Consider the following 22,831-nt stretch of genomic DNA (forward strand, 5'->3'; position numbering starts at 1 on the left):
AGACCATGCGGCCACGCAAGCCACCGACTTCCCCCGGGCTGTATTATGTTGCTGCACAAATTACATGAAACATACAGCCACACTCGGCGCATCTGGCGCTGCTCTCACCAGGGCCGTATCTGTTTCAAGATGTATTAGAAGCCACTTCTGGATGAGGGCAACCAAACCTGATGGATTGATTGTGGGGTTTAACGCGATGACGCAACGCAGGCGATGAACCGCGCTATACTGGAGGGCTCCGGATTAGTTTTGACCACCTGGGGATCTTTAACGTGCGCCAAAATCTCGTACACTGGGCGTTTTTTTTCGCCTCCATTAGAAAACTGGCCGCCGCGGCCAGCAATCGAACCCGCGACCTTGTGCTCAGCAGCGCAACGCCTTAGCCACTCAGCCACCGTGGCGGGTCGACAATAAAACCTAACCATTGTTGCGTTGCCTATGTAAGAGCACTGCAAAACTTTGCTGGCAAACGACTGGACACGGAATGAAAATCGCTTTTACATTTAGAACTTATTCCTGGAGATCCCCGTAATGTATGGTTAGATGGCAAATTTTGCTTGCACGGTCTCGTCCACAAGTACAGTAGACACAATGTGCAGCTGCCGAGAAATCAAAATTCTTTATTTTTTTATTTTTGTTAGTTTCTGAATCTCGGAACTTTTTAAAATAGCAGCGTTTCCACTAGGCTGGCATACAAGCAATTTTCGCCACCCACCGGGAATGCCAGAGTAGCTCCAAATGGAGTTATGCTGAAGAGCGTCATGAAACGTGGAGGGTTCTAGTGCTTCGAACTGGAAGGGTACGCCACCTGAGTTCGAATTAATCACGTTCGATCTAACGAAAGTGAAGTACTCAAGACGTACAGTCATGCACGTAAGAAATGACACAACGAAAATATCAATCAAAACACGCAAAAGTGAAAAATACTTTTCGTGGAGATCCAATAATGGTGCGCTATTGCTACCTTTGGAAAGACACATTTCGCAACTTTGTTACTGTAATTAAGGCACGCATAAATTTTACCTGCATGGAAAGAAATCGCGCTATTTGCTATTTGTATGTTCTGGTTCAAAATTTTTTGCGATCACGTTTCATTTTTCCATGACTACAATGTGATTGTGGAGCACTAGAGCATGTCACCACATGAATGCTTGGGCAAGGCCGTGATATAAGGCAGCCTTTTTTCATTGAAGGCGAAAACCAGCACTTCTTGCTGTAACGAGCAAATGTAGCGGATGGCCGCCTCTTCGCGTGCTGCAAAACTGAAGAAGAAACGGGCGGCATTCCATGCTGTCATTATTTCCGAGTGATGGTCGCAATGGCGCTTCGTCGGCCCCAACCTCGTTATCACTGGCAGCGACAGGCTCTACGCTTCGAACTGAAGAAATGATGCCATCTGTCAGCGGGCACCACATCCAGAATTCGTATCCACATCGACGTAATCCCCAAAGAAACCTCTTCCAGACGTCCGCCATGGGGGTTGCTTTTACCCGATTTAACTTCTCGCTTCGTTCTCTCCATCCCGGAGGCGACACAGCCTCGTGTTCAGGCAGCGGGGCCATTCCTCAGGCCGTGCGCTAGGCCCCAAGCTACCGGTGCGGTGGCGCGTAAATCGAATTGTCCGTGGCGGAGGCCCCTTGCATTCTAATTGATGGGCTTTTAACCGTTTTGTTCTTGGTAGTGTTAATCTACGCCATCACATAAAAGTTCGTCTAGCGCATAGAGAACAAAACCAAAACTGCTAGCTTTTCGGGGAATTGTTTTTTTATTATAGCCTATTGCGATAAATATCGCTGTTGTTTCATTTTAGTGGAGCTCCACACTACAAAGAATAAGCAGCTCCGGTGAAGCCGAAATTACAACGTTGAGGCTGCAAAAAATTGAGGTTCGAGTTTTATTCCCAAGCTTGTAAATCCATAAATACCCGCATTACGAAGCTCATTTTTTGTTTGTAGGTATATGTAGCCATATAGTCTGGGGAAATATGCAAAACTAATGCCTCTGATCGACATAGAATTATTAATTGTCGCATGTTCTAATTAATTTCCTCATAATTAGATCTGTTATTACGTACACTTCCAGATCTATTTTCATTTGGGTGCTCATGGGACCCTAAAATTCAAGAAGACACACAGAAATCAGTCGCTTGAAATAGAAATCTCAGCGGTGAAAGGGAAAATGCATAGGTATCTATGGAGATTCGCCCGGACCAAATCGTACCCTTCAAAGTATCCATGAAGTGTAATTACTGAAGTTTGAATTAACGATCTTTCACTGTAATAAGGATGAAAATCATAATTTAGATGGTCCAAATCACCGTATTCAATGTCTGAGAAGGGAGAACAATGAGTTCGTTAGGAGCAGGATGGTATGGTGCTAGTTAATCAAACAAGCCGAACTCGCGAAAGTTGCTCGAAGGGGGGGGGGGGGGGGTGTTCAGCAGTACATGTTATGCATTTCTGTCACAGGTGTGAATTCGATATAGGGTGTAGTAAAAAAGGTGCTCGCCAACCTTCCCTCAGTAATTGCGACGAGCAAACCACAAGGGTCATCATGGAGCAGTGTGCCACGATGGGGCCAACCAAATCAAATAAATGTCAGGGCGTTCATGTGCCCTGGTTTCGATACCATGAAACGGACAAGCTGTCAGTACTGAAGACTCAGAGTATCACTGATGAGCGGCCGTCGCTGCCTGCCAGCTAATATCTAGCTTCATCATGAACACGCAAGGTTCTTCTCCCATAAAAAAATCGGTACTCATTTACAATCCATTATAAGCGATTTCACTCGCAACTGCAAACGTTTCGTCGCATAATACTCCCAACGGAAGACCACACCATCTATCACTAACTAAAGCAATACGCTCAATCATAAAAAAACATGCGGTTTGCAGTCATTATATGGACAATGACTTTAATGGTTCCACTTGTATTTACAACAGGAACCACCTGGGTCCAGCTGGGACTGCACTCGTTTCATTGGGAAATGGAGCAAGAACGGCGTAAGCTGTAACAATTTGCCTGGGGGCTCTGTCCCTCACAGTACATAGAATCCAATGCACGCCTTTTTCTCTTTTTAAAGAAAACGGAAGACAGTGTAGACAGAACCCGGTAAAGTGTGAACGGAAAAGCCGATGCGGTCATCTAACTGTTCAACAAGGGCTGTCTTGGATTGGGAGCCAGACTCTCAGGGAAAATTTTCAAATACACTCAATGTTAAGCAAGCACCCTGTGACCGTGTCGTATCTCAGCCCCTGCTGCTTTGTTATTCGTGCGAGGCCCTTATTTTGCACAATATAAAAGACAAAGTAAAACAGTGCACGTCTCAGCGCCCTCATACAGCACAAGCAAAAACACAAAATAGCTGATACTAGGCATATGCAGGCCGCCACGCGTTGCTGCCACGCGTTGGTGCCTTGACGCGCGTGTTTGAGCCAGCACGCCCAACATTGGCCGGCGCTGCGGTCGTTTTGACGTCACTTGTACGATCACGGGATCACCGTTCCTATATTGCTGCGTAGTTGGCTCGCAGCGCGTGACGCTTCGTGTAGGACGCGCGTTCTAAAGGTATTTGCGTGTCAATTTACGTCGTTTGAAGTTAATTCTCAGTGCTTCACGCGCAATTTGATTTCTTGTGGACTTATAACCGCATCAACTCTGGTACATTCTCCGCAAACAACTCGAGCGTGGTGGTGTATGACGTAGGCGAAGAAGCGTAAGCTGCGGCTCGTTTCCCCGATCAATAACGTCGACTACGACGATCGCCGAGTCAAGTTTCTAGATTTGCCTTGTTTGCATGAAATGTATAAAGCAGGAAATCATGAAGCGTTTACTGCTCGCAGAAACGCTCCGCCCACGGACCTGCCGTGCCTGCCCGCACGGCCGACGGAGCGGCTCGAACCGACGCAGCTCACGGCAGCAACACCTTGTCGCCTCTTTTTAAAATCACACAAGTAGTGGAAAAAAAGTTCCAGATCGGTGGAAGTGGACGTTAGTGTGGTGCAAAAATGTGCTAGGTAGTGTCATCAGCTGTGGGTTTCAAAGCGATGCTCAAATATCTGCCGCGATTTATGCCGACTGGCCGCGGGGGTCGGTCCCAGCACCGCCGGCCCGTTCACGCGCGGGTGGCGAGTGGCCGAAGGATGGCGATACCTGCGCGCAATTATCGGCCGAGGATGTGGCAGGAATCTTGATCATCGATCGCTTAAACGGCAATCAGCGCGGATACAGAGTTCCACATACGAGAAGGGGGGTGACAGTGCGGTGAAAAGTTGTTAGGGACTGTCATTCGCAATTGTAACGATAGCGGCGATGAAATATCTGCTAAGCCTCAAGTTCCCAACATTCGATTACGTGCATCGGAAGCCGGCTGCGAGCTGTTGGAGAAGGCCCTCTCGTCGTGTGTGCGCGTGTTGTGTTTGATTTACCCTAACTTCTCGAGGGCGCCCAACGCTCGGTTCTCCTATTCTAAGACTCCCCATTACCCCGACGTGTTTCGCCTCGTACACAGCCTCGCCTTCTGTGAGCAGTCATGAGTTTCAAAATTGATGCTAGAGAAAGGTCGGCTCACTGTAAACAGACAGAAGCCCAGGTTGCATAAATTCCCACGCCGAGGTCCAAATGAAAACTAAATGTAACCATGTCCTAACCCGCTTGAAGGCGTTTAAAACTCGCGTTCATACCGTTCATACATTGCGGAGAAGTTATCGCGAAAAGTAAACATATCAGCAGTGCGGAGTACAGGCTACGGCAGTGATCGTAAATCACATCCGGGCTAAACTATAAAAACGTTGTTGGGGAAATAGGCACTGCTTAAGCCAAACTGCAGATCATAGCAGCACTTTTAAGCGTGTGCGGCGAAGCAATCCGATCACTGTTCTCGTGTAGTCATTCATTTACCAAGCAGTGCGAGCAGTACGCGCGGTGAGATCCCAAGTGAGCGACGCGTTTCTGTCGCTGTTACAAGGTGTTTCCTGGCGCGCACAGTCTCGTACATATCTCGTCACATGTATTTCATAAAGAATTTACAGCGCACTTTTCTCGGCATCAGTGGCATCGTCCTTGGCGTTAGCTGGCTGCGTACGAGCTGTGGGTCGCGATGGTAGCAACTACCCAAACGCGGTTGTGTCGCCAAGAGCAAGTGAGTCGCTGTTTGCGTGCCCGGATTATTTGGTCTGCACACCACTTTTTTGGTAATTTGCATCAAATACACAAAGAGGGCGAGACGGTGGACAAAAAAAAACACGCGGTCTCATACGCAGAGGAAACGTGTTGTAGCAGACAACAACAAGACCCGGCGTCCTACAAGTGATGTCACTCGTAGGTGGCGCCACAGGCCATAATGCGGCCTGCGCCTCGTTTTGCTGGTTGCGAAGACGTTCCTGTTCTGGGTGACACATTTGCCGGGCCTGGATGTCCTCGGCGCCGCGGGAGCGTTTTTGAGCAGTTTTGCTGTAGCGGGCTCAATTGCTCAGCCGACGTATCAGTGGCCGCTGCATGATGATGCTTGATGATGCTTAGCGGCTTCCCCTTTGTAAAGGGGTGGCGTTGCACAGTAACCTTAGTAATAACGCCACTGTACAATCACCTTGCCAAAAAAAACCCATGATGGAATTTTTGTGCTAGTATCACTTCAATGTTCGCATATCTTCCCAATTTTTCTCTGCTCTTTTCCCACCAACATTAGAACCTTCTTTTAGAAGCATCTACTGCTGTCCAGTTCACCTTTCCATTAACCTTAAAGTCAAAGGCTTCCGGAAGATGGATGCCTTCGTGGACTGGACGGATTCCTCTGCACTCCCTTACAATATGTCACATGGTTTCTGGCTCCCTGCCGCAACCTGCGCAAAGTTCTCCTGTACCGGCTCGCGGATAATTGTTTTTGTCCGCAAGCAATGCCCTCCCGTGGTATTATCGAATAACTTCTCCCTCGTGATCTCCCGCTTCCCTATTCTGTATATATCTAAGGACTTCTTTGAGTCCACCCTCTTTTTCGCAATTCGCGTCAATCTTCTTTTTTGCATTCTCGGAGGCCAGCGCTACGCCATCTGGTGCTTTCCTCTTTTTGAGAAACTCAGTGTGCTCCTTCTCGCCACCGAATCGGTGGGCGGATAGGAGCAGCAGGCCACGACCGACGCACTCGGCCAGTAGAACAAACTGCAGCCATTAGCCTGCCCTCGGACGGCCGCAAGAGGGGCCAATTAAGCTTCGCATAAAATGTTTCTGGACCCCATATAGAAGGTGATTTGTTTCGCTCGACCAACAGCACCGGACCTCCACCAAAAAGAGGCCCTGCTGTTAGAAGGACGACGGAGGAGGCGTCGCTGGCCTAATCGGCCCGGCTGTTTCTGTCGGCCTGACTGGACGAGGATAATGCTTATCTGTGTATTGAGCACAAACGCTTCGGAAGGCGTTATCATGAACTGATCAGCCAGGATACAATCGCACGGTATGGCGAAAAATAAAAACGGACACACGTGGCAGAGCTTGGGTCGAATAAACTCGAGCTAGGACGGACCCAGCTGGAAAGTGTTTTTTTGTTTTTGTGCGAGGAGCCGGCAAATTACAACGTAGGAAACACGCTCCTCGCTTGCAGAAATATGGTTGTAGTTCTCGTGGCTACCTTGCTTGGATTTCTTCTGGTATTCCTGGTCACTGGTGTTGCCTTGTAAGTAAACATTTCTTGTCTATTTTTTATGATCATTAGCCTTGTTTGCGTTAGAATCAGTTCGCTTTTGCGGAAGTGTTTTCTCTGGAAGTTAATTTCAGTGCGCACACACTATAAATGTTGCGAATGTTAGAAGCAGTGTCATAGTTAACTATTTGAATTTGTAAAACCCGAAGTAACGCCTCGTTGCGAACGAATTTAAAAATAAAACATTCCACCGCTTTATCCGTGTAACTCTAACAGCTATCCCGTGGAATGTTATAAGTATTCCAGAGCCTTTAATAGACAAAACATTTTTTCGAAGCTGTCTGGTAGACTCTTCGGCTATTTTGTAAGTTTAGAAGAAACTGAAACAGGTGCAACCACACCTTGAAATTCCAAACCAGGTAAAAGTGAGTTCGTTTGAACAAGTAGATAATATTTAAGGCAGAAATGGGCTAGTTGGTAACGAGCATGATACGACATGTTTACCAGCGGAACAGGACCAAAGACGAACGAAAAAAAAAAGCGCTGAACGATGGTAAACTGAAACGAAAGATGACTACACAAATGAGTAGAACAGGTGATGCGGTGGTGGGAAGGGGAAGTGAGTGATGTTGCTTGGAGTAATTTGCAGAGATGCAAGAGTACAAACGGCAGAACATTCTCTTTGCAGGTTTAACACCTACCTTGATATTAGCAGGCGTATATTTTTTGTAATCTATAGACATAAACTTCTAAACCTACACACAATTTTTATTTGCATTTGCTTTACTGTTTACGCAGGTGCTTTCTTTTTCTTGTGCGTTGTATTCCATATCGAGCACCTTGGCATGACTTTAGTGAAACCTACGTTTCAGGCACATAGCTTTAAAAATCGAATAGCGCATTGCGAATGTACGCGTCAGGGGCTGGGATGGAGATTAAAGGAATAACCAGCTGCACTACAGTTGTTCCATATGTTCAAACACGGGTATCAATGCCCGAAACATTGCACTGCACTTCATGCGATCTGTTTTAAATTGATGTGAAAAGACAGGTGTCTGCTTCATATTTGAATGGAGGTTCTTGACCGGGTCTGTATGAGTTAATGAAGTGGAGGTCAAACATCACCAGACGGACGCAACACAGCTCTGGAAAAAGAAGCACAAAATTAGGTGCGACAAGTGTATGAGAATGAATTTGATAATACGCTTAATTAAGGGTTATCCTTCTTCGTAAGATAACGACTGGAACAATTGGTCAATACGAGAGATCGGTCCAGATTCGAACCCGTGGGTACTAGATAGCGAAACATGTGGTTTAGACAACCAAGCTGCCCTTTCCTCCTTTCTTCTCCATCTTGCTTCCCAGCTTCACTGGATAACCATGACTGAAGACGGTTTGCTTTTGGGTAACGCTAATATTTCAGAATATATTGCTCTGAAACAACCACTAAATGTTTAACTTTTCGGTGAAACAATGTCGTGTTCAGGTACAAAACGACCTCTGTCATGCATGTTTAAAACCCAACGAAGTGCCATTTCGACTTCAACATATTTATGTTAGAAACATTGGTTACTCATCTTGAGGCCACGCATCAGTGACACCGCTGCAGATGATGTCGCTGGAAATGGGCTTTTGATCGCCTGTAGTTTCAAGTTTCGCGAACAATATGGAAGACCTCCCCAGGTGCCCAGTGTTCACCCCTTGTGTGGTCGCCACTGCCAATTTGGACATTTTCCTGAGGCCTTTCCGTGAATGGTGGATAATGGAGGAACTGCAGGCTGCTATGGGAAACTTAGCATAACCAATTAAAAGTTTCCATATCTTTATGTTGAGCACGAGTCAGGAGGACTGATTGCACGCTGCTGAAGCCTATTCAATGCGAGACAACCAACATCGTAATTTTCTATGAATGATAGGCTTCTATTTATTACTAAACTAGGAGGACCCACTGGGCACACCATACGCATTTCTGCCAGATTTGATGATGAAAAACAGTGTTTTTGAATAAAGTCTGGCGCTAAAATCTCCCTCGGAAACTATAGTGGGTTTACGTGCTTTGAAGGCGAAGGCATAGCGATTATCAGACTCATTTACTGCGACAGCGCGTTTGCGTCTGTTTTCGCTTTCGTTTTTTTCTTTTTTTGACGCGAATTACTCCGTCAGGCAGACTGTTGTTACTTCGTGCTGCAGCTTATCCACAATCAAAGCTTCTCTCCTCGTGTCCCAGTTTTATTCACGTGCCGCCACGTGCGCCTCTCAGGTTAATTTCTGTTCCATTCTGCCAAGGTGCTAGGTAAGCGCTGTTGGACGACTACACGACGGTCCCTTTTAGCGTTTGACAAGACACGTGATGCTTTTCCCTTAATAACTGAATAAAACGCAATTATTTTCGGCTGATTGTATATTCTCCGCTTCTGCTTTTCTTTTGTTATTGATGGCCCAGTGGAAGTTCAGCCATAGCAAGGAGTGGCACAACGTCGTTTGCAGTCCAAATTCTGATAAATTCGAAACTTGCTGCCGAGAATTTTACAAGGCTTAGCATTAGTAGCGAGCCTTTTCCCGCTTACTGCTTATTCTCGCCTCCTGCCTACAGATGCCGACGGAGGCACTTTTCTTATTTCAAGCGACTGGGAATACCAGGTCCCGAGCCAAGTTTGCTGTGGGGCAACATCCGCGAATACCACCAAACGGTAAGCAGATGCCCTATTGCACTTATAGGAAATACATGGAAGAAAGAGGGTCACGAAAAACATATAACGAAGATATCGTTCTGAAAAAAAATCGATTGACGACAATGAAGATAATGACAGATGTTCACTTCCATATGGCGAAAGACAATACTGTTCTTAATTTCAACGATGGATGCGGAAGCTGGCCCGTGCCATTGAGCGAGAACGCCGACGTGAGCGCTCTGTTGCAAATTCCAAAATTTCCATTGGCTGCGGTGTGCGCAATGGGCCTTGCTGCAGAAATAAAACAGAAAAAAGCAATGTGCCGCGTGCCTCTCTGTCTGCAGCGCAGCAGTTACCAGAAAGCCAATGTGGTGATGATGATGCGGAGGAAGACGAGGGGAAGGAGGAAGAGGAGAAGGATGGCTTACTGCTTTGATGGGGTCTGCATGGTCTGCGAAAAAGAAACAGAAACTATACGGCACATAGTGTTAGAATGTGAGGGTATCCATCCAAATCTGCACGAGGGATATATGAGGCTTCCAGAAGCCCTGGGAGCTAAGGGTAGCACAGAGGAAATTAACTTAAGGCTGTTGATGTGACGAAAGAAATATTAGAATGCTGGTGGACGAAAAGCAGAGAGTAGAATAGCATAGGACAGCTACCACCTGTAACAGGAAAAAAAATATTTTGTGCGTAAAAAGTTCTTTGTGCCTTCCCTAAGCAGCGCTATTATTAAACCAAGAGTATAAAAGATAGGTATTTTAGTCCTTTTGGTAAGATGACACGTCATCAACCCGCTACAAAGGAGAAACCAATAGCATCATCATCATCATCTTTGTAGCGGTGGAAGGCGTTCTGAGCTGGGCAGAACCAACCTGGCCTCTCAGCGTGCCATGGATACAAAAACCACATCAGTGGCACCTAGTTCTTGGCGTCCCGTAAGCATATTTAGTGTAGTCATTTCTTAATTCCGTTGTCGCTATGAAATATCACTACTATCATTTTTGAGCACATCTATCTCGATTGAGTTGAAGGAACGTATACGTCTCAACTTTGCGTCTGTATTTGACGACAATACGCGATGCATATACAGGCCTCCAGGGAACCTCGACCAGAAACTTGATTAGCGTGTGAATAGGTGCCCCGACGCGTAACATTGTTTTTAATTTTTTGTTACTTTTTAACCCTAACCCTGGGTTGTATACCGTTGTCATGGTCCTTTTAAAGCAGCAGCGGAGGAGGCCGAAACGCAGAGTGTATGATTTTAAGTTGCTTGGCTTAAAATTGTCATTATGTTTAGACGAGCTTATAACGTTGACCCCGCCTAAAACACATGAAAAGCAGAAGTGAAAAATTGTTTGTTTCTGTGGAGCTGATTGTCAATTGCCGTTTTAAATAGTGTATGAAGACTACATACAACTTCGCCAAAATCAAAAGTTTACCAATGCAGAATAACAAATACGTTGCGTTAAACGTGAGCTGCACGTAATATAGGGAAGTAAGAAAAATCTAGAATCTGATGCGAAACCTGGAGACAATTCCCTTACTCACTTAACGTATCAAGGAGACGAGGTCACGCGCCATTCTGTGCGGGTTGGCAGCACCCTAAAAAACGTAAAATTAAAAAAAAAGGACTCAGTAACCTCTCTGTGGGGCCCGTCTAATGCAATGACTCGAGAGCGTCTACCGCTCTAGTGATGCCCTGAGCCCTCGAAGAAAGAACAAAATATCAAGAACCTTGGAGGACCGTTTTCTCATTGGGAGTTCAAGTGAGCTCTATGCGCCTAATTCCAGGAAAGCTGCTTACTTACTTGAACAAGCATTGCTGGCGGCCATGTTTTTGGGGAAGGGGAACGCTTCAGTTCACTTTAACGCGAAGCCGATTTTATATTGCTACAAGTGTGCGTGCCTTCACACGTACCCTTCGCACATGCATCCCCCCACCCACCACATAGATGACAAAATTAATTTTAGCCCGAATTAGAGCTTCAGATTCCAGCGGGGAGTTCGAAATAATGCAAGTTCATGTGCACTGGAAGAGTTGTTTCGGCCGAACAACATTGCAGGGTGGCATGAATTGCTCAATTTCAAAGTGCCAAGCTGCATGTTATTTTCGAGGCACCTTTAGGGCAGAAACGTAGCTCACAACCAAAAGTGTCCAGATAGTTTAGGCTCTGTCTTCCTGCCTTTTTAGTACTAAGGAGAGCACAAAACCAGCCAAAGTCGCAACGTTAACACTGCACTTTTTATTTTACAAAACGCGAGAATAATCTCCAAGTAAGGGCAGCCTGATGTTATCAAACCACTTTATCGTGCTTAAGTTCGCTGAGTGTAAAAATTCTCCGAGCGTCTTTTCTTGCTTCGTGTACACACAGTTTTTTCACGAAGAAAACGAATTAAAAACTAAAACGTGTTCTTCGTGAAAAACATGAGTTATTCGGGTAACAAGCAGTTTTCGCCATTCTTATGGTGGGTTCCATAAAAAAAATAATGTCACGGGTTTGCACAAAATTGTTTTTTATGTGAAGCAGTGTTGAGTCACAGACATTAATGTGAACTGTTAGCTTTACTCTACCCTGAACACTGTTGAGGCGACTCCAGGAAAAGATTAAGAATGTGGAGAACTTATTTTGGTCCCACCGGCTTGTTCATGTGAACGAATGTCTTTAGCAGTTGGGCTATAAAAGGTATAAAAGGCATTGGGGCGATGAGCTTGAAATTTATACCTTACGTTCGCTATTTTCTTAATCAATGCCGGCAGGATCACCATAAAGTTATCGGAATGTGGCTGGAAAAGTACGGGGACACTTTCGGGTAAGTACAGATGTGGTTATGTTAGATTTGTGGTTGTCTGTTGTTATCCAAAATTGCGCTGCCTCGACTCTCAGCCGCAGTAAGTGTATTCTGATGGCTGCTAAAATGCAAAATCTCTGTGTATGAGGTTTTATGCACGTTTCTAACCTCAAGTTGACCCGAACTGCTCCTCCATGACGTACCCACGTGTAGTTTTTCCGTGTTAAACCTTAATTTTCTTGTGCAGCTATTTTTCGAAACGATAGATTCCCGTCGCCAGAATGTAGCCAAGAAAAATGCCTGTCTCGAACAGATCTTGCGCTTTATTTAAAGAGCCCCTTGATTGATTATTGTGGTGGTGTATTGAGCACGCGCAGTTATTTGGAGCAGAGTCGGGGGTTATAAATAGCGCCAATTTAAGAATAACAAAAAAATGCGATCAAAGCGCGGTCCATTGTTGATGAGGCTCTTCTATTGAATTTCTTAATAGCCGAGTCAGCATACAATATTTGTGACTTCATGAGCTTTGAATCTTCCAGTTGTACAGCTTACCGCTCTTGCAATACAGAGATTTCGATTAAATATTTACAACTTGAAGTAACATTCCTGGATCTCAGCCTATTAATTTTTAGCAGGAATCGCGTTGTTAAGGATAAAACAGCATTAAAAACTGTGAGACAACGCCTTCGAAGACTTTGCAATAGCGTCCAGGTAGAACAGTAATCCTCTGTTCATGATCGCAGCTTCTACGACGGAGATGTCCCCTTCATTGTAACCAAAGACCTCAATTTCTTGGAATATGTGTTTGTGCGCAACTCCAAGAACTTTACGGATCGTGGGGTATGTATTTCGGCAATTTGTAAGCTCCTTGACGAATTACAAGAAACGTTTTGATAGTGCAATTCATGAAAAACGCCAAGGGCAGTAAACATGTCAATCATTTATAAGCCTGTATGAAATAAAAATAATTTATGCATAAAGAGCCCTCTTTATCTGCAAAAAATGACTCTACATGAGTTTATTGACTGCGAACTTGCGCGTTTTAGTAAATTCACATTCTCATCACATTAAGCATGATATAGCACTCAGAATAAAAGTAATACCCGTGCTACACGAGCGTTTCGATGGCCTTCGAGTCGAATGCCATTTGACTCAAATGACACCTTTGAGCTGCTACACGACGTATTTCAAAGGCATTTAGTTAAAATGGCATTTGAGTCAAAGGAACACGACAACTGACCTTTGAGTCTCAAAGGCCTTTGAAACACGAACGGTCGTACCCTCGGGATCAGTTTCTGCTTGCAATAATTACAAAAACAATTATTTACGAGTGAAAATTGGGGTTTAAACTGTGCAATCTTTATAACTTCCAACTTGTTCTTGTTTTCCATCACTCGCTATGCGATCACAAGGTAACTTGTTACTATCACCTTCATCGCTGCGAAAAAAAAGAAAAAAAAAAGACTGGTTTTCAGAACGGGTTTTGTGCGCGCTTGTAGTTTGTTACAAATTTGATCGCTAATAACTTTTTTTGCTCAGTTTAGCTGTAAAATTAAATTTTTGTCGACAACGAAACACGGCAGAAGTGGCGACACCAAAACACGGTGGGCGAATGCGGAAACTTTCAACTGCCTTTGAGAATCGCCGTGTAGATCGGCGGAACTCCTTCCAGTTCGAATGTCATTTGAAATCTCGAAGGTCATTCGACTGAAATGTCCTTTCAAACACTCGTGTAGCACAGGTATAAGACTGTTGTTGTTATAGAAGAATGCAATTCATGGAGTATTGTTTATAATCCTCAGTTTATGTTCAGACAGCGTTACGTCGATTCGTGCTGAAATTAGCTTCTCCTCCGTACAACCACGGGAACCTCCAACTTGCCGTTGTGTGAGCGCATGACTGTCCAATAAAACAACCCTGGAGAAACTCAGATACATGCAAGCGGAGCCACTGCAACAAATGCATCGCCTTCCCGTCATTCCACTTCTACTCGCCCTTCCATTGTTTTCCCCACTTACGAGGCAATTACCCTTTCGTTTTCCCCATTCATGAATTCAAGTTATTTAGTGTACTTCTTCCTGCATCGGATTGTATCAGAACAAGCTCCGTACCGAAGAATGCCTTATACTTTTCGAGATAGCCTTTTTGGTGCAGAGTGTGCTTTGTACGGGCACCATCACAGCAAGAAACTTCAACGTTACCTGGAACATTTGATCACGTTAAGGGCAGGCATATGTCACAATATGCGGAGATTTATTAGCATGATCGTAGACCGAGCTTCGATGTCTGCAGTAAACGACGCGCTTGCCTAAAGGTGATATTTTTAGGAAAGGCCTTTTCGCACGCAATTGTTTATATTTTTACCGTCCTTTTTGCGTGCAGTTCTAGTCAACGCTCTAGAAGGTAGATGCCTCCACCAGGATGATTTTGAAGCTGCTCTGTGCCCTGGTGCAAAGTGCCAAGAGTAGCTAAACACCTGATATATACGCAGGTGCAAAATAATCGTGTGTTAAACCACTGAGGCAGCAGGAAAATGTTTATTTTGTGGTAATGTCAAGACTAGAGCCATGAGAAATAACCTTACGCGTCAGGCTGGACACAGTCAGGCTCAGCTTGTGTAGCAACTGCGAACCAAGTGAGTTTATTAAGTTTTCCTTGTAACACAGAGCGGGTGTACGAAGGGATCGTGTAAAAGAATTCTCAATTTCGAAATGTATATCACTCCGAAATGTAAATTCTACTAGAGCGTGAGGCTGAAGAACGTTCCGAAAAAGGAAATTTGGACCCGTTGGTTCGGAATCGTATTTAACAGCGCTAGGGATGATACGAGGAGCAGAAAGACGTTAATGGTGATTATTTGGTTTTTTTTTTTTAAAAGGGTTGATTTTAAGAGCAACAAGATTGGTACCCTGAAACGCTTCAGAAAAAGAGGACAATCGTTGGAATTCACTTGCGAAGTCCATGTGAACGGGCAAATTCAATTTTTGGAATTGTCCCTCTCGTTCAAGAACAACCACGTGTCCTGGGAGTTTGCTCCCAGGTTGAAGAAACCCTAGCTTAATTTTTCTTCGGGTCATTCTAAGATTGTTAAGTCAGGCATTGCTGTCAACATTCTTGTTTCGGCAATATCCAAGTCATGTGAGCACAAGGTGGCTTCCAGTTTTTAATGTCAAGTTCAACCTCTCAGAAATGCCGATTTTACCAATGACGCCCTTGTTTCCGTCTCACAAAAGGTTTTAAATAAGTTGAAGCGTGGGCAAAACTGCCATAGAGAAACATAGGGGAACCGTGAAGGACTGGCGGTCAATCTGTATTTGCATGGCATTTCGCATCACATTAAAGAAGATTGCAAATAAATTAAACATTGATATCATGCTTTCGGCCAAGAATAAGCGGCAAAACTTTTGTCCCAGAATTGACAAGAAATCTGAAGGTTCTTGTTTACCTTGGGTCGTGTGTGGTGTATTCCATTCTGCTGTCGTGCGGTAAAATATAGGGGGGGGGGGGGGGGGGGTGCGTTGCCTTAATCTTCGTCTGCGAAGCATCAAAACTCGTCAAAAGGAATGCCTTGTTCACATTTGTCGGTCCATTGCTCCACGTGCCGGTGCATTGCTCGGTCCATTGCTCCCGAAATTCGGTCGAGCGACCGTCAACTCTGTGCGCAAGCAATTCTCGCACAAGGAAAATTGTCGAGACCTTTGCATTCTACAAGAAACTTGAAGCATACGTATGCGCGCTTTCCGTTGCGTTGCTAGATTGCGAGGTTAATTTTCTGGAGACAACATGATAATCCCTGTGTGCCTGCTCACCCCTTTATTCTTTCTTTATTTTCATTAGGAGCTAATGGTGCACGCGCATCTCTGTGTGCTTCGTTTGTGTTTTTCGGTCCGAATAAACATTCAGTTTTTATTCAGCGCTCGTACCGTGCCTTTCTGCTTCTCGTCTCGTCTTAGCGCTGCTAAATATGATCAAGAATATGCCGGTCGAATCGCTCGCAATTAAATTTTATAAAGACACAACTGAGTTTATTTCACCAGAGATAAATAAATGTTTAGCGTCGGGAGGCGTATCATGGAAAGTAACGAGCCCATTTATTTCTGTTTTAATATGTAGGCCTAAAATCCGCGAGCTCATCATCCGGGGGAATTGAAGACACGGGGCGGTGTAAGAGACTCCCGTAAGTATGCATCGTAACTGGAAAACCAAACACGCGACCGGACAACAAAGCAAGTTCTCAGGGCTGGAAGATAGGAAAAAAATTTCTGAGCACGAGGACGCGGGTTCCATTACGGGCCGCGACGGCCGCTTTTCTAATGGAGGCGAAAAGCGAAAACGCCCGTGTGTAGCAGATTTCGGCGCACGATAAAGATCCCCACGTGGTCAAAATTAATTCCGGGGCCCACCACTTCGGCGCGCCTCATCGCCTGCGCTGCGTCGGCACGTTAAAAACCCGAAAATCCATCAATCAAAAACAAAAAAATATAATCGACTTAAAAGTGGGTTTTGTATTGTGTAACTGCAAAGTGAAGCGAGTAAATTTTTCCTAATGGTCATTATCCTCGTCAGCCGGCTCCATTACACTGCAGGACGTAGGCCTCTCCCACTGACCTCCAACCGTTCCTGTACTGTGCTACTCGAGTCCACAGTTTATCCCTGAAGTTCCGTATTTCATCCCTCCATTGTGTTATTAACCTTCCCCTTCTTCTATACCCATCTCTTGGCATACATTCCACTACCGCAATTTTCCACCGGTTTGCGGTTCATCTCCCTACACGGCCAGCCCAAGTCCATTTCTTTTTCATCATTTGAACTATGATATCGTGATCTCTAGTTTTCTCCCTGATCCAGGTAGCTCGTTTGTTGTGCCTGAGTGTTATTCCTAACATTATTCGTTCCATGAGACGTTGAGCAGATAGAAGTTCGCTTTCTTGACCCAACTAGAAATTTTGCCTATCTGCCTAGAATAGTGAAATGTCCGTTTAAGAGTTAAATTTTAAGCCTAAACACGTATAAACTTCATGCGAGCTTATATGCGAGCTTTTAAACGACCTACATTATTCTACCCTCAGAAGAATAACGGTGAGGTATCAAAAACCCGAAAACAATCGTGTATTCGCTGTGCCTTTTAATGACCCATTCATTTGTTTCTAATAAATGGTCAATACATTGTTTCAATAAATAGAAAAATTATCAATAAATTAGCAATAAATATCTTTCCGCAAATACTTGAACATGGAGAAGGGCTCAAAAGAAACCACGGTCCTTTTTTATGGGACTAACACCAACGCTATTAATAAATCAAGACGCGTATAGTTGCCGTTTGTGTCGAATTAACGTAATACGTAATCTAGCTTTTGCAGACCTTGAGTTCCAACTGTATGTTTTTGGCCACCTTCACGCGCGGCTGAAGTATAAAAATAATATATGTTGCCTGTAATAAAAATATAAGTTTCTTGCGACCATTCATTACGGGTAATATTTCCAAAATGTATGCACAGACAGCTATTTCTTACAGGTCACGCTTGCAATGGAACAGAATCATCCTCTTCTCAGACACGCTATTATCTACGCTGAAGGGGCACGGTGGCGAAATATACGCAAAGCGATTGCTCCAGGCTTTACCCCAGCGAAGCTTAAGCAGGTAATGTATACGAGATGTACACCAAATTAAATCTACATTGTCACTGGCTTGTCACCGCTGTATTGTAAATAAGGGTACGCTGTAAGTTAACTGTTTCGTAAAACAAATCTCTAGATGCGAGTCGAGCTGGTAAGAAAAATGCACCCACTTGTAATAACCTACAGCCCCTTGGTGCTGAGGATGGGTTTTAAAAGGTGCAGGCTGAAAGTTTGTGTAATTGACCTCTAGCATTGGCCAAAAGAATGCGGCCTATTTTTTCCCCTATTGACGGAAAATATTCCCACACTTTACCAGATGATTGATAATCTGAAGAGCGGCGTTGATGTCTTCATCGAGGTTGCCTCCAAGCATGGAAAATCGAGCCGGGAGGTGAACGCATTCCACCTTTACCAGAAGCTTGCCATGGATTTCGTTGGGCGGACGTCATTCGGGATTGAGAGAAGCTTCCAGCTGGGCCCCGAGGACCCCATTTCCGTGGCTGCGAAGAAGTTGCTGAACGGTGTTATGAGGGGACCCTTCCATTTTATGTTTCGTAAGTACATTCCATAGATCACGTGGAGCTGTCGAAATGCAATCTCACCGTTGCATAACCAAAGCAAACACTCCGAAAGGTTTCGTGTTCACTATCTTACTAAAAAGGGCGCCGCGTGCGGCGCAACGCCAGTAATTAAGCATGAGAAGCAGACCCACGGGTAAAGGAGTCCATTGAGGTTTTCCGCCAAACAGCCGTGAGAACCCGAGGCGACTGTGTTATGAATATCGCCGCACTGAATTCCCACTGAGCGAAAAAGTCGCCGTCGGAATTGTCAAGTGCCTGTAGCGGCGCCTAATGCTATTTGGTGTGACGCGCTCTACAAAGCACGCGTCAGCATCAAACTAAAAGAAAATCGCCGCGTATTTGCTTCTTTCGTTGCAAATTTCGACGAAAGAGTATAGTCAAAATGCCCCCCTCCTCTTTTCCGCTCACCTATCATACTGTTCCTCTTCCGTCTCGTTTGTCCCAAGATGACACGCGAGAGGTTTGCTCATTTTACATTTACCGCGTTCCACTGCCCAAAGTCGGGTGTCTTGATGTCAGCGCTGCCGTACGTCGGAGACGCGCGTGAATCGAGGCACGCTCCCTACTGCAACATTTATAGAACCACGTTGCCCTACTCCAAGATAGTCCAAGCGGAACGTGGAACCTATGCAGTGGAACCTTTCATTGCTGTTGCCGTTTGATTTCTTAAATGCCGCTAGGAGCTATAGTAGCGCGGGCAAAAGCAGGCGACTGTTTTCGGCAGTTGATGTAGTATTTAATTTGCTATCGCAAAAACCAAGCGTACATGAATCTTTTAATAAAAGAGTACGGTAAATAGCACTTATGTATTGATCTTCTGCCTTAGATTTGCGTAATGCTTTGTTCTTGTTCAACAATGTTGACAAGTATAAACATGGACACCTGTCTTAGACGTTTACATTTGGCTGTGGATATATGAGACTATTGCGCAGCGTGTTTCTTTTTTAGCCGGGTGGCTAAATCGAGTCACAGACAGACAGAAAGACATATAGGCAGGCCAAAATTTGTCCGTTAAGTAGCCTAAGAAATACTATCGCCGTTAAAAAAATAGCGTGTCCGTTAGCTGCGAATGCGTGTATGCGAAGGCCTGACGTCCTCATTAGCTGCACGCGTAGTGCGGTTGCGAACGCAACACAAAGAAAAAAGTGCACTGCCTTTAATTTGACCGAGCTTCGAACTGCCTCACTGCCTCACCCCGAGGCGCAGCAGTCACCAACGAGCAAGGGTACTCTGCACCGAGCACAGGCGCTGACAATACCGGCATATCTGTTGGGAAAGAGGAATCTGGGATTGAACACTCACGACTCATAAGAAATACATGAGTGTTCTCATAGTATTTCTAATGCCAAGAGATACATGGTTGATAGGGAAAGTGCCGAACTAGCTGGCATCCACAAAGCTCTACAAAGGTTTGTATCTATGGTGTCCGGAATCTATTGGGCTGCCAGTCGACGGCCCCACCACAAGCTTAAAGGAGCCATGAAGACAAAATACAAGTTGGGTTTATTAGAAAGAGTGCTTAGTCCCGATAACAATGATACCAATATCATCACAATCTTCGAACAAATAACGGAGATATCAAAGAAAACGTGTGAAGCAGTCGCGACCCTTTAGCCAATTTCCCGCAACTTTTCTATGACGTCACGGAACCTTGTTTGTGCGATTGGCGGCCGCCTAACTGGCCTGTCGTCACGACATATGACTGGACGTCTGTAATGGGGTCTCTAGTTCCATTTGACCGCATCACTTGAATGCTAACGTGCAGTTAACGCACTGAAAATTATACTTTATTGTTGGCCCGTATGGCGTCATTCTTGCTCATAACACGTCACTGTGGCGCAAAATTTGAAAGTGTTTAAATACTTCTAGCTTTTTTTTTTCGCTAGAAAAAATCTTTTGTGGCTGTAATGGAGCTGCGTGAGATACTGAATCATAGTTCTTTCAAATTAAACGAAGTTGTATGTTCTCTTCATGGCTCATTTAAGTTCCTTTCAGGCTGCCTTTGGCTGCGCATGCGCCATCCATGTTGGGCATGCCGTTAGAAAAAGTGCGTCTCTATAAAGTATTTACGGTTGCGGCTGTAAATAAATAATCGTTTCTCGTAGCTTTAAACTGAAGCAGCCACTTTTCAAGGCCACTTTTCGATTTGGTCTTGAGAACTGGCTTATCGTGCTCTCCTGAGGTGTTCTCAAGGTATACAGGATAAATTAACGGAGCTAGAAACACTTTTTTCTGGCGGTGGCAAAACGTTTATTAGCCAAAGGGAAGGGTTAAAACATTTTTTTTTCTAGATTTGTTCATTTATTTAGTATTGGCTTTAAACTTGCCGTAGCCTTGCTGAAGCGGGTACTGTACCCCACTTTATTTTTGTTTTTTTGTTGGGGGATATGGGGGGAAACGGAATTTTTAAGAGGTTTAAAAAAGGTTATCGTGTTTGCCTGCGGTTTTCTAAATGTTGCTATAAGTTCCTCAAGCACACTAGTACAGTTGTAATGTCCATCTTTCTTTTTCCAACAGAAAGCACTACGACCCTCGGAGCTCTCATAAAGCCACTTCACTGGATCAACATGCTGCTTGGCGCATACGTCGCTATTGCACTAACGCAGGAGACGGCGAAAATTATTGAGTTGAGGGCAAAACACCCAGAGGTACATGTTTTCTGATCAGGAGACCTACTGTTTTCTGAAACCTCTTTTTTTTTTTTGGTTATCCCCCAATGCTACATCCATTTCGTTGAGATAATACTGGACAATAAAATTTTTGTCCTTACGTGCTACGTTTAGAATAAAAAAAGCAAAGGTCGTTCTCTTTACCGTTTGTGGTTAGCGCAGTGCGATTGGGGCATGAATCGAATTTATTTTAAATATTTTGAGGGTTTTGAAATACTTGGAAAACTTCGGATGAATTTATAACACCTGCATATCTTTAACGCACACCGAAATCTGGACTCATGGGCGTTTTATTTCTTCACCTTCATCAGAAATAGGGCGCCTTAAGCCGGGATGGAATTTGTGTCCTCACACTCAGAAGCACAGCGACCCATTGAGCCACCGCAACATTTCCCATATATTCTCAATGACCCCTGCGGTGGTCTAGGAATGAATAGTTCGTCGTTAGGAAGCGTCTACTCAACGGCATCCCGCCAATTTCAAAATAACAGCCGGTCAGCCCACATCGCTGCAGTGACGTGACAGCTGCACTTCGAAATAATGCCTCTGGTATTATTTCGAAGTTTCATTTCGAAGTTTCATGGTGTTTCATTTTATTTTGAAATGACGAGGAAAATTTATTTGGAATTTGGGCCCTGTTTACAATTATATTGTCTGGCCTTAAGATACAAGCATTCTTTAAGGGCATCCCCATGGCGTTCTTTAAGGGCGTTCTTTAAGGCATCCACACATGGGCGCCAGAGTTACGGTTAACTTAGTTCCTCCATTCCACTTGGCTTTAGCCAAGCCTGGTGCAGCTGCCTACAGTGCGCTAATGATATAGTGACAACTTTGCAAAGTTGAGAAATTTGTGTATTATTTTGGATCTGCTTAGCATTGTCAGTGTAACGTCAGAGTATACAGCTGAGGCCGTTCGAAGTTATCCGCATGTTTAGTGCTTGATATATTTGACTAATTTCAACCCCCCTAGTCAAGACCTGAAAACGAGCTCTTGGGGCAGCTCTGTAGCTGCCATCACCACCACCACCACCACCACCACCACCACCACCATCATCATGATCATCATCATCAGCAGCAGCAGCAGCAGCCTATCTACGCCCACTGCAGGGCAAACGCCTCTTCCATTAATCTCCAATTATCCCGTTCCTCTGCTAACTGCGGCAAATTTCTAACCAAAAACTTCTTGATCTCCTCTGCCCATCTAACTTTCTGCCGCCCCCTGCCACGCTTGCTTCTCTAGGGATCCCCTCTTACCCTTAATGACAAACGGTTATCTTGCCTTCGCATTACATGCCCTGCCCACGTCCATTTCTACTAATATGTCCTTAACACACGTTTGTTCTCTGACCCACTCCGCTCTATTCTTGTCCTTTAATGTTGCACTTATCATCTTCCTTTCCATTGCCCTCTGAGTCGTTCTCAATTTAAGTTGAACCCTCTTAGTGAGCCTCCAAGTTTTTGCCCCGTAGGTGAGTACCGGTAAGATGCATGCAGCTGTCATACACTTTCTTCTTCAGGGACAATGGTAGCCTACCATTCATTACCTGAGAATGCCTGCCGAATGCACTCCACCCCATTCTTATCCTTCTAATTATCACTGCCTCATGGTTGGGATCCGGGGTCATAACTTGGCCTAAGTAGATATATTCGCTTACCACTTCCACTGCCTTGCCATCTATCTCAAATCCATAACACATACTACATCATGGGCTCTGCTCTAAAAAATGAGATCATTTATGCTCCTCCGTGCCCAGCATTGTCCCCTCTCTCCGCTTCTATCTTGCCACCACTTCTCCATTAGAAGGTGTTCTCCGCTTCGTCAACCCTACTTGCCAATCTATCTCGTCGTCTTTCACGGAATCTT

General features: G+C 44.8%; 1 protein-coding gene across 2 annotated transcripts in view; it reads left to right on the top strand.

Moving 5' to 3' along the window:
* The first annotated feature begins 3,518 nt into the window (after positions 1-3,518).
* Positions 3,519-22,831, top strand: part of LOC144174424 (cytochrome P450 3A14-like) — a 29,904-nt gene continuing 10,591 nt past the window's right edge. The window contains exons 1-7 of one of the 2 annotated variants that reach the window (XM_077703134.1): positions 3,519-3,566; positions 9,227-9,323; positions 12,067-12,119; positions 12,842-12,938; positions 17,614-17,739; positions 18,034-18,271; positions 20,816-20,946. In XM_077703134.1, coding sequence (XP_077559260.1) covers positions 12,088-12,119; positions 12,842-12,938; positions 17,614-17,739; positions 18,034-18,271; positions 20,816-20,946 — 624 coding nt within the window. In that variant the 5' untranslated portion in view covers positions 3,519-3,566; positions 9,227-9,323; positions 12,067-12,087. Of the gene's footprint in view, positions 3,567-6,490; positions 6,667-9,226; positions 9,324-12,066; positions 12,120-12,841; positions 12,939-17,613; positions 17,740-18,033; positions 18,272-20,815; positions 20,947-22,831 lie in introns of those variants that run through there. The other variant, XM_077703133.1, reaches the window with a different exon arrangement.

This window comes from Haemaphysalis longicornis, unplaced genomic scaffold (genome assembly GCF_048455015.1).
Source record: "Haemaphysalis longicornis isolate Haplotype H1 unplaced genomic scaffold, Haemaphysalis longicornis Haplotype H1 scaffold_3, whole genome shotgun sequence".
NCBI lineage: Eukaryota > Metazoa > Arthropoda > Arachnida > Ixodida > Ixodidae > Haemaphysalis > Haemaphysalis longicornis.